The sequence below is a fragment of the Vulpes lagopus genome, chromosome 21 (genome assembly GCF_018345385.1).
Source record: "Vulpes lagopus strain Blue_001 chromosome 21, ASM1834538v1, whole genome shotgun sequence".
Lineage (NCBI taxonomy): Eukaryota > Metazoa > Chordata > Mammalia > Carnivora > Canidae > Vulpes > Vulpes lagopus.
In genome coordinates this window covers 19,127,251-19,141,923 of record NC_054844.1, presented here as the reverse complement: position 1 = coordinate 19,141,923, position 14,673 = coordinate 19,127,251, and the positions used below count along the sequence as shown (strand labels likewise).

Genomic DNA, 14,673 nt, shown 5'->3' with positions numbered 1-14,673 from the left:
GCCCAAACAAATAAAAGATACACTACTGGATTTATAAACATTACTGAACAAGTAGGCAGTGAAATTCTCTTGTTTTTCTCCCAAAACCTCTTTTATAAAAAATCCCATTACATTCTTCCTGCTAAGACTACAAAAAATAGACCGTGAGGAGAAAAGCTATGTGAGTGGTAGTTCTTTTTGGAACATCTCTGCTTTCTTTAGGCAACTTATTTCCCACAGTTTGGAGCCCACAGTGGGAGAGTCTCCCTAGAAATGCTGGAAGCAAATGTCCTTGATGTCAATGACTCCACTGAGCTTCAATTTGGCTCAGGATGCATACCACAAAAACATGTTTCCTAAGGACATTCTACCACACGCGAGCTTCCATGGGCAATTACTGTCTGTGTTAACCTAAAGAAATTGGTTCTGTGGTCAGATAAATTCACAAAATGCCACCCGAGACAATAATCAAGAGGTTTTCTTTTTGCAGGACTTCTCAGAGCTTTTAGTAAAGTGATGTGTGTTGTGAATCACCGAGGAAACCTACGACAAGTGTTCATCGCAGATATGATTTTTGTGTGTGATGAGGGGAAAGATGGGCTTAATATTCCAGAAATGATTTTGTTAAAAAAGCTTTCATAGAGAGGGAAAAAGAAGAACTTTGGGATGGTAAAATAACTTTTTACTCTGGCACTAGACAAATTCACTAACAAAAGTGATTTTCCCTTTAGAAATATTTGTGAGGAGAAAAGAAGTAAAATTAAGATTAGAAAAAGAAATAGCATTCATTTAGTTTATGACGAAATGATCTAAAAATGAAATCTGTGAAGCTTAAACTTACTATAATGATCAAATCTAAGTCTGTGAACCAACAGGTGATATTAGACGACCAGTATATAACTCATTTACTCAAATGGTTATCTTTATTAACCTTAGAAAAGAAACAGCATTTTGCTCAAAGTACTCTCATGAATACATTTAGCTAAAAAACACTTAACTCTTCTAGTTAAAAGAATACTATCATGCTTCAAAATCAATTCTTCAAGAATTGATTGAAGCTATTATTAGAATTGATGAAGCTATTATTAAAATTGATGAAGCTATTATTAGAGAACAACAATATGGTAATCAGTAAGAGGAGGTATTTCCTTCTTCATGGTAATATTGGCAAAATAACTACTCTTGCCAGGCGAGGCCTTTTTTCTTATCCACTGTAAAAAGACTCATGTCCTATTTCTATTTAAAAATGATAGAGCAGTACAAGCCAATTGCTTAATTGCATTCAGGCATCCATTTGAATCTAACCGTAATATGACACGTGTTATTTAAGCATTTTATTTTATTTATTTATTTAGTTTATTTTAAACTTTTAAACACTCAACCCCAAAATCCAGAGTCACACGCTCTTCTGACTGAAGCAGCCAGGGACCCCTATTATACATTCGTAAACAGGGATTGCAAACTTAAAATACCCTTAAAATTGATATAAGATCCGTCCTGAAGATCAAGTAAAAATTATTCCAATATAATATATTTAAATTACTTGATATGATTTTTTTTAATTACGTGCTTTATGCATTCTCCACTAGTAAGCAGAGGATATATACAACTACTTATTTTATATCATCTCCAAAGATTAGCTGTATGGACTCTAAGCTTTCCTTCTATTAACAGGAAACCATGAAAAAATAATTTCTATTCAACACAAATCACATTATCCTATACTTACTTTCCTGTCAGTTTCTTTGGCAAACCTACACAGAACTATGTGGACTGGTAGTGAGTGTTCCAAAGAGGAATACTAATATTAGTTTTTGGACAAGTGAAACTCAGTTAACAATCTAAAATCCTTACCTGCTACATATAACAGGTGGGGGGAGGATCTGAGGAGATAGGTCAGGGGCACTCTGAGTATAAGTTAATGCCCTGTGAGAACCCAGGCTTTGTTTGGCAGTAGTGTTGGCAGATTCTGGAAACCGCACTGCAGAAATTTTGCTGACTGGGCTGCTGGCAGGAGTCCCTTGGGGAGGTGAGGAACAGGGCGATGAAAGTGGTGAAATTTTAGCTAGGGCACCTAGAAAGAAAAAGAGTTATTAAATCACTAAATCAATTTTTGTTTTTGAAATTAAAAACTGTAACTCCTAAACCTCACCTTGGACCCCCTATTGCTCAGGCGATAGGAGCACTCAGGCCATGGAGCTGGCCCTCTCTGCCACCATCTGGAGACAAGGTATACAAGTGGGGTGTCTCCATGGCATGAAAGGCGAAGAATGAATCATCATAAAAAAAATCAGTGGCAATGTTGGCAAATGCTGTTAAAGCCTTGGTGTCCTGGAGTAACTTCAGGACAGAAGGATATTATTTTCTCCTCCCATTTTTGTTTCTTCTTGTCATTTTGACATAATGATAATAATTAAAGTTTCCTCATGTGTTTGCCTTCTCCTGGCTTGTGAAATTTTTAGCAGTAACAGGATCTGCTATTGTTTTAAACATTAACTTATCTGGAGCAGAGTCTGGCAGGTATCCGATGCTTAAAACGAATAAATAAAGAAGACAGATTTTTTTGAGAGGCAATTAACTTTATTAAACATCAACATTTTTGGTGAAACTATCTTATTTGTGTGGAACAGGACTCTAATTATTAGAGTAATTTCTGAAGAAAACATTTAAAAATGTAGTACGATCCATTTCAGATTAAACAATAGGCCTAATGCCTAAATTTTAAAAGTGCTGGTGGTATCTGTGCCAAATTGTGTTTACTCTTGATTGTGAAAATTTTACAGCAACCTGGCTAGGATTTCAAAGTGCTGATACTTGAGTACAGGGAAGAGATATTTTCAAGTTCTACCCTCCCAAACAGAGAAGGCAGCCCACACTTAAAACCAAAGAGAGAACTATCTTCTGATTGGCCATCTGCTTACTGTTTTTTCAGTACTTTGTGGCTGAACAACCTACTGCAAGGCAGATTAAATGAAATGATTAGTTGTTTTCTATTTCTTACTACTTGGGGGAAATGTATGATCATCAGCTCTCACATCACTGGATAATATGTGTGGGGAACTGGCAGCTGGCTTAGTTTGTTTCCAATGTCCGTTCTCTCAGAAGTTTTATTTGTTACATCCAAAGATTTTCTGGTCCACTGAAAGGAATATTAAGCCTGCTGAAGGGCTTTTGTAACTTTTACATTTATTGCTGTCACATTTTTTTTTTTTGGTTTGTTGTACCAGATGAGAAATCCTGCTCTTACTTTGATAGGTGTGGTGGCTGGCAGCCCCTCCTATTCCTTTTCTCATTATTTGTATTATTGACTCCTGATCAAAAGATCAATCCCTTGCCATCATAGGCTAATGAAACCACTCAGACTTAGAGAGGTAAAATAACCTTCCCAGGGTCATAGTGCTAAGAAGTAGGAGAATATGGAGGGAGCCCAGCTGTTTTCAGTGAAGTGTGGTGTTAGCCCATATATCTATCAGAGGCTGTCCAAGGGGGAAGAAAAATCCATGATCTTGTAGGCAGAATTTGCACTACACTTTCCAATGACACAACTAAAGGTATTTATTTTGATTTCTCTTTCTATTGAAAAGATTTAGCTATTTTTTCAAAAATATTGACAAACCTGCACTGTATGTAATTTCCTAAACCAAAACAAACAAACAAACAAACAAAAAAAAAAAAACAAAATCCCACTAAATTCTTAACTCAGAGTTCCTCCAATGAATCTATCATCATGTGTAATGAGGTGGGTTACAGGTGACCTATGAAGTACTAACAATGATAATTTTTTGAATAAATATTTTATTTGGAAGCTTCAGAATAAATTTAATCCTTAATATTATTTCTAATATTTTATATTAGATTTCATCATAATTTTATAAAATGAAGAAAATAAAATTTCCACGAAGCTCTAAATCCTTTCTCATTTCTCCACTACTGTGTAGCATTATTGTATTCACACATATTATTTCACATTTATACACCATACCATCATATGCTCCGACATGAGAAGGACGGAAAGGGCTAGTTTAATTCGGACTATTTGTTAGATTATGGCCAAATGAGTCTTCAGATAATCTTAGAAAAGCAGTGTAAGCATTAAGGAGCTGGTTGGGGGTGTGACGTATAAAAGTATCTGCACAGAGTAATGACCTGTTTGTTCAACAAATATTGCATGCCTTCTTCCAGAGACTAAGGATGCCATAGTAACAATGACAACAAATTCTCTGCTGTCATGGAGCTTCTACCCTTTTCGAGGAGTCAGAGACTTAAAAAAGAGGTGGAAGAGGAGGAAAAGGAAGAGAAAAGAAGGAGAAGGAAGGACAAAAAGAAAAGAAACTCAGGTAGTCATAAGTGATACAAAGAAAAATAATGCCAAGAATATAAAACAGAGAACAGAAATGCTCTACGAGTAAAATTTCAACAGAAGTGTGATGAAATAAGGAAGACATTTAGACAAGTATTTGGGGGAAGTATGTTCCAGAAAGAAAAACCTACCTGGGGGTTTCAGAAGGTCAGTCCGGAGGTCAATGTGGGTGCAGGTTAGCAAAGGGGAAAGAGAGTAGCAGGGAAGGTGGCCAGAAAAGCAGCTGGTCAAGGCTGGAGAGGGCTGATAGACCAACGCAAGATTTTAATTGTTGTTTATTTTGAAAGAAATAGAGACTTCTGATAGTCATTGCTTTAGGCAATGCTTTAATTATTTTGATAGCTAATTGTGAATTTTTGAAAGTTTTCTACCACTTTTTTATAGATTAAGGTCTATGGGAACAGTGCCCATTTCTGTCTTAACACAACATATTTTCTAAAGGCAATTTATGAGAGGAATGATTTTTGTTGTTGTTGTTGCTAATTCTTCATAGCTGCCAGCTGATATTCTCAGAAAAATGCAATTCACTCCTAAATACAAATTTAAAAATCCCCTCAATGATTAGAGTTGTTGGGACACACGGATTAACTAAATTTAAACAAATAGCAGACCTTAAGACTCCAAACACACTGCCTGGGATGAAATTTAAGATAAACCTTGTAAGAGAGAAAAAGCACTTTGCTTCTGTAGTGCTGTTAGTCTACAGCACTTCTAACAAGCAAGAGTCTTGGCAACAGCCACGAAAAGAGGGATATTTGCTCACAGTCACCAAGATGGCAACATAGGATGTGCCTGACTTAGCTCGCCCTCACAAGAACAACCAACAACTACTCAAGAACAAGACACCACTGAGACAGTCCTGGAACACGGGGAGTAAAGAAGAGACTACAAGTTGACAACATTGTGACACCCCTAGCCAGCATGACCCTGTATGGAGAAGTTTCCCCCAAGCCTCTGGTTTCTCTAGCAGGAAAAGAGAACCCAAGAGGATAGCGAGCACCACACCCGGCCCCAACCCCAGAACTGTGGGTTGCTTTGTAGGAGGCCCTCTTCTGACCAGCACCATGGAAACTGCAGGGGGATCTGTGAGGCTTAACTACTGGGAATCTGACTAGGCTGGATAAAGAGGTAGGGGTTTGCAACAACCAGGATATGATCTTGGCAGACCAGGTTCATACCTGCAATGTCTAAATAGTAATCTCAACCAGCAGTTTTGCTCATCTGTAGAACTAAGCTGAGGTCACACACTCATCAGTGAGCTTGGTGGGTACAGATCTGCCTGCTTTAGGTTCTTATGAAAGGAGTTCTGTCAGCCTTAAAGCCAAGGATGCCCAGACCCAGGTAAGGGGGTAAATCATAGCCTCACCCACTGTGGAGGGCAGCCCGGGTGGCTCAGCAGTTTAGCACCACCTTTGGCCCAGGGCGTGATCCTGGAGACCCAGGATCAGTCCCACATCAGGGTCCCTGCATGGAGCCTGCTTCTCTCTCTGCCTGAGTCTCTGCCTCTGTGTGTGTGTGTGTGTCTCTCATGCCCCATATAACTAAGAGGATTGGTGACAATTCCCAGAAGCAGTGAGGTCCAATGGCACTTGAACCAAGAGGTCGGAGGACAGTGTGGAACACCCCCAGAACAAAGCCAGTACTGGGTGTGGAGTGTCCCCATGCTATGCACAGGCAGGGGGATTCATTCACACCTAAGGCTTAGGGTAGCTCCCAGCCCCTTTCAACCTGGAAGGATGTTTGGGAAACTCAAAGTAGCTGAAGTGACCCCTCCCTCTCTGGTCCAGGCAAGGAGCTGAGGCATAGCCCCACCCACAGTAGAGTATCTTTTAGCACCAACTGACCAACTCCTGGAAGCTGTCTAGCTGTCCAATGCTGCTGGTCTAGCAGCACTGGAGCTGAAAGATGGGCAGGCACACCTTTCAGCTTTCAGAACAAAGGCAGTGGTCCCATTTGGTCAGGGAACTTGGGGTGCAGGACAGCTTGAGTTAAGACAACAAACCACGAGCTTTGTTGGCTTTAGAGCTGCTTCTCTTGCCATACCCAGGCAGGGAATCTAGTTTGGAGCCCTCCTCATTACTGAATACAACCTATAGCCTATCTGAGCAGGGAACCTAACTAGAGTATCTGGGTAGCTGCAGAATCCATCAATAGCCTTGTATATAGTGGCACTTGAACACAGAGCACAGCCCATGGGTTTCCTCATCGTCAGAACAAAACTGAATGGCCTCACAGAACCAGAGAATTCAATGCACACTCTAGCCTGATTCAGGTCCCCAAACAACAAATTGTACAGGTCTTGGGTCCCTGCCAGGGCAGGGAAGCTAATTCATAACCCTGCTATTACTGAATATAGTACCAGTCCTGGCCACCTATCTAGTAAGCTTGATCAGAGAATCAAGGCACTATGGAGCCCATACTACAGCCTCACTTGGGTAGGGAACCAAGCCAGCAGTTCTCAGTCAGTGGCACATCCCCTCATTCCCATCCTCAGAGCTTAAACATTTGCCTCTACCAAAAAATAGACCACAACAGCAGGCCCTACCTGCCTAAGGACACTACCAGGAGGCAACCCAGAAACACACTGAGTTGACTGGTGAATAACTATCTCTGCAAAGCAAGCCTGCAAAATCTGGAAAAGAAGCTTGATTACTCAAATTTGTAGATACCAAATAAAATATCAAAGATCACAAAAAATTTAGGTAAAAATGACATCACTAAGAGGAACAACAGATCTACAGAATAAGCAGAAAGCAATTAACAAAATGGCAATAGTAAGTCCCTACCTATCAATAAATACTTTAAATGTAAACAGATTAAACTCTCCAGTTAAAAGACATAGAATGGATGAATGGATAAAAAAACAAGGTCCAACAAAATGCTGCCTTAAAAAGATTCACGTTAGCCTTAAAGACACAGTAGGCTAAGAGGGAAGGAAAAAACAATTCATGAAAATGTTAACCCACAAAAAATAGGAGTAGCAATATTTTATCAGAAAAAATAGGCTTTAAATTAAAAACAACAAAAAGAACAAAGAATATTATCTACTATGAGAGAAGGGTCATTACAGTAAAAAGATACAGCAATTATAAATATTTACGAACCCAACATTGGAGCACCTAAATACATAAAGCAAAAGCTAACAGAACTATAAGAAGAAATAAACAGTAATACAGTAATAGCTGGGAACTTTAATGCCCTATTTTCCACAACAGATTATCCAGAGAGAGAATCAACAAGGAAACAGCAAATTTGTACAACACTATAGATTAAATGGACCCAACAGACATATATAGAATATTCTATCTAACAGCAGCAGAATACACAATCTTCTCAAACACACATAGAACTCTCTAGAATATACCACACATTAGGCCACAAAACAAGTCTTAGCAAATCCAAGACGACTGAAATCATACCAAGTATCTTCTCTGACCCCAATGGCATGAACCTACAAATCAATAACAAGAGGGAAACTGGAAAATTCACAACACAGGGAAATTAAACAGTACCTTCCTGAACAATCAGTGGATTAAAGAAGAAATGAAAAAGAAAATAAAAAAGTTTCTTTAGACAAATGGAAACACAACATAGAGAAATTGTGGGATACGGCAAAAGCAGTTCTGAGGGGGAAGTTCATAGGAAAATGCCTACATTAAGAAAGAGAGATCCCAAATAAACAAGTTAAATCTACATCTTAGGAACTAGATAAAGAACAAACTGAACTCAAAATTAGCAGAATAAAGGAACTAACAAAGAGCAGAAACAAAGAAAAAGAAAACCATAGGAGAAAATTAATCAAACTGAGTTGGTTCTCTGAAAAGATAAACAAAATTGACAAACTCTTAGGTACACCAACCAAAGGAAAAAGAGAAAGGACCCAAATCAATAAAATTTAATTTCATTTATATTCCATTCCCTGCATGGAGCCTGCTTCTCCCTCTGCCTGTGTCTCTGCCTCTCTCCCTCTATGTGTCTCTCATGAATAAATAAAATATTTAAAACAAACAAACAACACAAACAAAAAAAACTTATATAGTGATGTATGTCCATTATCCCTCAGTAAAATGGGGAACAGGTGAGGAACAGGGATATTTTTATACTGTAGGTGAGAAGAAAAAGGGTTTAAGCATATAAATTCCTTTTTTTCCCCCACACCAAACTACTATTTTATACAGTGTATATTATCTTAAAGTTTTGTAAAACAGAAAGGTTAGAAAAATAGGTACATATTTTTAGTCTTCAAATGAAAAGATAGATACAAGTGCTGAAAACAACCAAATACTCTTTATTTCTAGAAAGGATACACTTTCTAAATAAAATTATCTCAGATGCAGGAAAAAGATATTCCAAGGAAATGGGAGAAATGCCCTTTTTTGCGAGTCTTCAAGAACAAATTATATTCTAGGTTGTTTTAAATGCAATCATGTATAAAGCTAGAAGGATTAACTTTATGAGCTTTGGAGTCATTGAATTTCATGTTGCACATTCACATATTTACACATGCACACATGTGATAGGGGAAAGACTCAGATAAATATGAATTCTCTCAATTTTATTTATAACTTTATATATGAGTAATTTAAGAGACCCCAGGAGAAAGACATAGCTTATAAAATATGTCTTTGAATGACTCAAATTGCCCTAATATAAAATACTAAAAATTGAAGCTTTTAAAAACAAAAAGTTTAAATGTAACTTTAGAATTCTAAAATACCAACTCCTTTGAATAATTAAGTCTTTAATCCCTTGTTTCTGAGAGCATGAGAAAATGTATCAAGATACTAGGAACTTTAGGGACGCCTGGGTGGCTCAGTGGTTGAGCATCTGCCTTTGGCTCAGGGCATGATCCTGGAATTCCAGGATCCTGTCCCACATTGGGCTCCGTAAAGGGAGCCTGCTTCTCCCTCTGCCTATATCTCTGCCTCTCTGTGTGTCTCTCATGAATAAATAAATAAAATCTTAAAAAAAAAAGATACTAGGAACTCTGGACAATTAAAGGGAGATAAACACTACTGGAGGAAAATTATTTAAGTGACTCCATTTGTTTTGTTCTGTAAAACTCTCAGTTTAATTTTAATTGAACAAGAAAAGAACCAGCATGTCTAATAAATGCATGTCTCTTTTCTAAGCCCTCAGTAAAATGGACAGCCCTAAAATTTTCCAAAACAAAAAATGTACCTACATTTGCAAAAGGACACAAACAAAACACCCTCACACACAACAGTGCCATAATTAATGTTCTCTTTCATTTCAAACTTTCTGTAGTAAAAACTCAGTCTAACTTATAGGTGTACAGAGATTTGTAATCACTGTAAGAGGATTATAAGAATCTTATAAAAATTAAGATTCTGGAGAGGCTTTACTGCAAATGAATTAAGTATAAACTGGAGGAACTTTAAAAGCAGAATAACAAAGGCAGCTCTGCATTGTCAGTGACTCATAATGAAAAAGGAAGACTAAAAACATAAATTATATTTAAATATCCTGTTTTTATGCTTTAATCAAAGGGCTCACATGATTTTATTCATTTATTTTATATTAGCAGTTGCATAAAAATTGCTTTTGTTTCAACTATTGAAATTAATGCTGAGTTAAAGGATACACTGTATTACTTGTGCAAAGAATAGATTCCATGAGGTGTCCTGGAAACAGGCCATCTACCTTTCAGTGTTTATTCTCTATGCTTGTATCCCTCCACCTCTTTTGCCTATTGCTTCTTCCTTTCCTCCCATTCCCTTCATACTTTATTTAGGTGCCTTATACTTTTTGCCACATAAAAGGGCTTTTCCAGGCCCCCTTCCATATAGGCATCACAGTCAACTACATCAAGCACAGTGCGCCTACTTAGCCCCATCAACACCAACATGCCATCAATGCAGGAAAACAAAGGTTTCAAAACAGAAAAGCCCAGCTGATCAGGGAAACCTGTACCTGAATTTCAGCTCTCTGATTCTTGATGGACTATTATCCTTTTTGGCAGATTTTCAGGGATTTGTTTAGTTGAATTCAGCATAAATAGTACATAGGTTACTTTATAAACATCTAGCTCTGCTGTGACAACAATCTTAATACGTCACAATCTAAAATGCTCGCCAAAGTAATCACGCCAGGGCTACCCTATGTACTTTATGGCAAGAATGGAGGCTCTCACATGCCTGTTCTTATTTCTATCATCTGTCTTTGGGGTATGTTACACAGATAAATTTCTTTTCTCTTAGAGTTCATTCCTTCTTCTTGGCTACATTTGAATGAATTGAATAATAGGATACAAGAAAATGAGGCTGCTCTTCATGTCTGTTCCATCATTTGCTCTGTTATTTCCAGGGAATGCACTAACTATAATTTTCAGGTTCATCTTTTTAAATTGACATATAATTGACATATAACCTTATTTCCAGGTGGAAGAATTCATTATTTGTTCACCAATTTTAGTATATGTGCTGTCAAGATGTGTATGATTCCAGCTTCTTGACTTTATCATGCTGGTTATTTTAATAATTTTAATTATCTTACCTAAATAAAGAAACTGAGAGACACAAAACCAAATCCTTCCATTATCATGTACTTGGTACAGGACCAAAAAAAAATCCCTCATTTTAAATTACTTATATTTGTTGTCTTCAATTTTTTTCTAGTATAAAGTCATTAGAACAAAAGAAAGGATTCAGGGCTAATTGTGTGAGCTTGGGCAAGTTACTTAAACATTTCTCTGCCTCAGTTTCCTTAACTGAGTCCTTTTCCCAAGCTACACCAGAACATAGAATATTTAATTCATATTTCATCACTTGAGTTACATATTATTATTGTCTGATATTTTAATTCTGTCCTTAAAAAAAAAATAACAGGCCACCTGGATGGCTGGGTTGGTTAAGCGTCCAACTCTTGATTTTGGCTCAGGTCATGATCCCAGGGTGATGAGATCAAGTCCCATATTGGGGTCCACCATGCTGGGCATGGAGCCTGCTTATGATTCTCTATCACCCTTTCTCACTGTCCCTCCCCTGCCCACACTCTCTTTCTAAAAAAATAAATAAGTAAAAAAATTAGTTAAAAAAGATTAAAAAGTAAAAAACAAAAAATACCTACAAATCAAAATACTATTATTTATGCATATAATGTTTGATAAACTCACAGTTTTCAAATTTACTTACCATTTTTATTAGATCTCAGACCTCTGCTATTACTTTTCTTTCTAGAATACATCCGTCATAAATTCCTTTAGTTAAGATTTGACAGATGGTAAAGTTTTGATTTTGTGAAAATGTCTTAGTTAATTCCTACATTGTTGCGAGATAGATGTGCCAGATGCACAATTTCAGGCTATTACATTCTCTCAGAACTTTGAAGAAAGTGGTTCTACTGTGTTCTAAAGCCCTTTTGTTTTGGACAGTTTTGCTCTCAGAAATTTCCTTTACTTTGGCTGACTAAGATTTCTTTTTTTTTTTTTTTTTTGTCTTTACTATTGTATAGCTTCACTACTTTGTGCCTATGTGTATTTTTTCTTCCTTTACTCTGCTTTTCCTCAGAGTTTATATCCCCTATTGTCTACTAAAATTGTGATCTTGTTATACTGGACCTTTCTTATATTGTTGTATTTCTTAAAATCTTTTACATTCTCCTGTTTCTCATCTATGTCACATTCTGGGTAATTTCCTTACATTCTCTGCTCCCCAGTTTACTATTTCTACCTTTAGGAGTCCATTATTCCATTTAACCTATCCCGTTTCCTTGATTACATTTCCAAAAGTTCTATTTAGCTGCTCTGCTATTACATCTTTTCTCTCATTGCTGTTACTTTTTATCACCTCATATTTTGATTTTAAAATATGTAAATAGAGCAGCCCCGGTGGCTCAGTGGTTTAGCACCGCCTTCAGCTTGCACTGTGATCCTGGAGACCCGGGATCGAGTCCCACGTCAGGCTCCCTGCATGGAGCCTGCTTCTCCCTCTGCCTGTGTCTCTGCCTCTCTCTCTTTCTCTCTCTCTCTCTCTCTCTCTCTCTCTCAGTGTCTGTCATAAATATAAAAAAAAAAAAGTAAATATTTTAGCATTTAAATATCTCAACACTTTTAGGTATCTGTAAAGTTGCTTTTGTTGTTTGTTTCTAACCCTTGGTGGTTTCTGTGTTTAGTGATCTTGGTTGTAAGCTACAATTTATTTGAACTTGATATATTAGTCTCATAGCTCTTACTTGGGGATGCTTTCCTCCAAAATTATTTGCATACATTTTGTAAAGAGTCAAGGGTCCTACGGACCATGTTAGTACCACTTTAACATGAAATGCTCAAATTCAGTTCCTTCACCTTGATAGAGTCCCAGATGAGTCTCCATATTACTGAGGTAATCTTCATTTGCCCTCAGGGCAACCCAGTTTAAGGATTTGCCCATATTGTCCTGTTCTTTGCCCTCACTGAAACTGCAATCCTATTTCTCAGGTCATTAACAACTTCTAAGCTATAAGACCAAAGAGCAGAGAGGACCAGATTAGTTTTTAGAAACCAGATTAGTTTTAATGGTGTCTGTCAATGATACAGTCCTAAAAAAAATCATACTTTCTGGAGGAAGTGCCTTTCTACACTAAGCAAGATTTAAGCGAAGTTGGCACTTAAATGATTCCAAGAAACAACAGTATAAAGTAGATAGATGATCAAAGGGGAAAGAAAGTACTAAATTTTCTAGAAACAAGAGAAGAGTTGTGTCTTTTTAAAAATGAAAATTTTAAATATAAGGTGTCTTAAAATATAAATGGAATGAATGTGAATATCGTTTCTCTAATCCTCATAAACGCGTTGCCATTTTGAGGACTTCTGCTTCTGGCTATGATGTGGTAGTTTGTAATAAATCCACGCTTCTTTGAGAAGAAAATGAAAAATCGAATTAAAAAAAAACAAAACCAGCTTTCAAGGCAAGACAATCAATTCAGAAGGACTAGGTTCCCAGAGCAAACAGAGAGAAGGTATACCCAGAAGGGTGAGCCAAAGTCCTATGAACTGTTCTCCCCTTCAGAGCATTATTTACTGAACCATTAGCATGGAGCAAAAGGCTAAGCATCTAGGCAGAAGGATGCAGCTATTAGGGAAGCAAGTCAGGAGAACTTTTAGCAATGTCATGAGGCTAATGACATGAAAATTAGAGTTTGGGACTGCCGCCATGGCAGCCAGAACGTGAATGTCTAACAGCCCAGTGAGAAGGGGTAGTTTTTCCCTGAAGCCATTTGGAAAATTCTTACGCTGCTATAATGGCAGAAGATTAAGAACATAAGCAGGAAGCTACTGAAAATCTCATTAGAGTTTTCTGCAGTGCTGAGAGGTGAAAACTTCCAGTCAGAACATTCCGAGAAGAAGCTGTCATAATATATACCCCAGACTTTCAAATGAGATTCTAGAAGGGGGTAATCTGGCAATGGAATTTGGTGAAAACTGCATTCCAGTTTTAGGTCAGTACAGATTCTGATTAAATGAAGTGTTCTTTATCCAACTCATTCACTTTCCTACCCGAAACTTTACTCCTCTTAATTTTGATATCTAAACTCTTTATCATAGATCTCCAGGTCTCTGCATGTTTCCATCTCCCTTTGTGCTTGCCAATTTTGCCACTCATCTAGAATCTTAAGTTCCTGAAGTTTTCTCTCAATGTGCTGGATCTTGTTTCTTTTCTTCTCTTTCATTATGTGAGAGTCTTTGCTCTCTTCCTCACCACAGCCTTTAATACAGTATATGGTAATGGCCATCAATCTGTGTGTATTCCCCACTAGCATGTAAGTGAGAATTCTGTGGCAGGAGGAAGTGGGTCTGGCTTTAATCACTGCTATATTCCTGAAACGAGTTCAGGGTCTGAGACAGGGATTGCTTCACAAATATTTGTTGCGTAAAGGAAGCTGGAGGGAAGGTAGAAGCTGATGCTTAAAAATATCTGGGGTACACTGACACCACGGTGGAAAACCCCACACAATAGTTAGACTCCAGATCCCAGATGGGACAAATCACATCAAATTTCATTTTGTAGCAGTGTGAAGGGGAAAGAAAACCCCCTGCCCACTGTGCTGATGAGTCTTTCTGTTGCTGATGTGTAGGCTTTTCCAAAGGGTTCTCAAAGATCCTGAACTGTACTTTGTCCAAACCTAAATGCCTCTTCCTTTGAGTATATGTGTGTGTGTATGTGTATATATGTATGTGTGTGTGTGTGTGTGTGTGTGTGTGTGTATATATGAGGGTGAGTGACATAAAGAGTTCCTTTGAAAAAAAAATGATGAAACATAGAGTAAATGAAGCATTCCCTTGAATCCTATAAGTGCCATACTCCTGAAAAATAATTTTAACAAATGCTAAAAAC

General features: G+C 37.5%; 1 protein-coding gene across 1 annotated transcript in view; it reads right to left on the bottom strand.

Moving 5' to 3' along the window:
* The window catches only part of PDE3A (phosphodiesterase 3A), a 313,231-nt gene that overhangs the window by 37,385 nt on the left and 261,173 nt on the right, over positions 1–14,673 (bottom strand). The window contains exon 6 of the mRNA XM_041736167.1: positions 1,834–2,053. Within this exon, the coding sequence (XP_041592101.1) occupies positions 1,834–2,053 (220 nt within the window). The remainder of the gene's footprint in view (positions 1–1,833; positions 2,054–14,673) is intronic.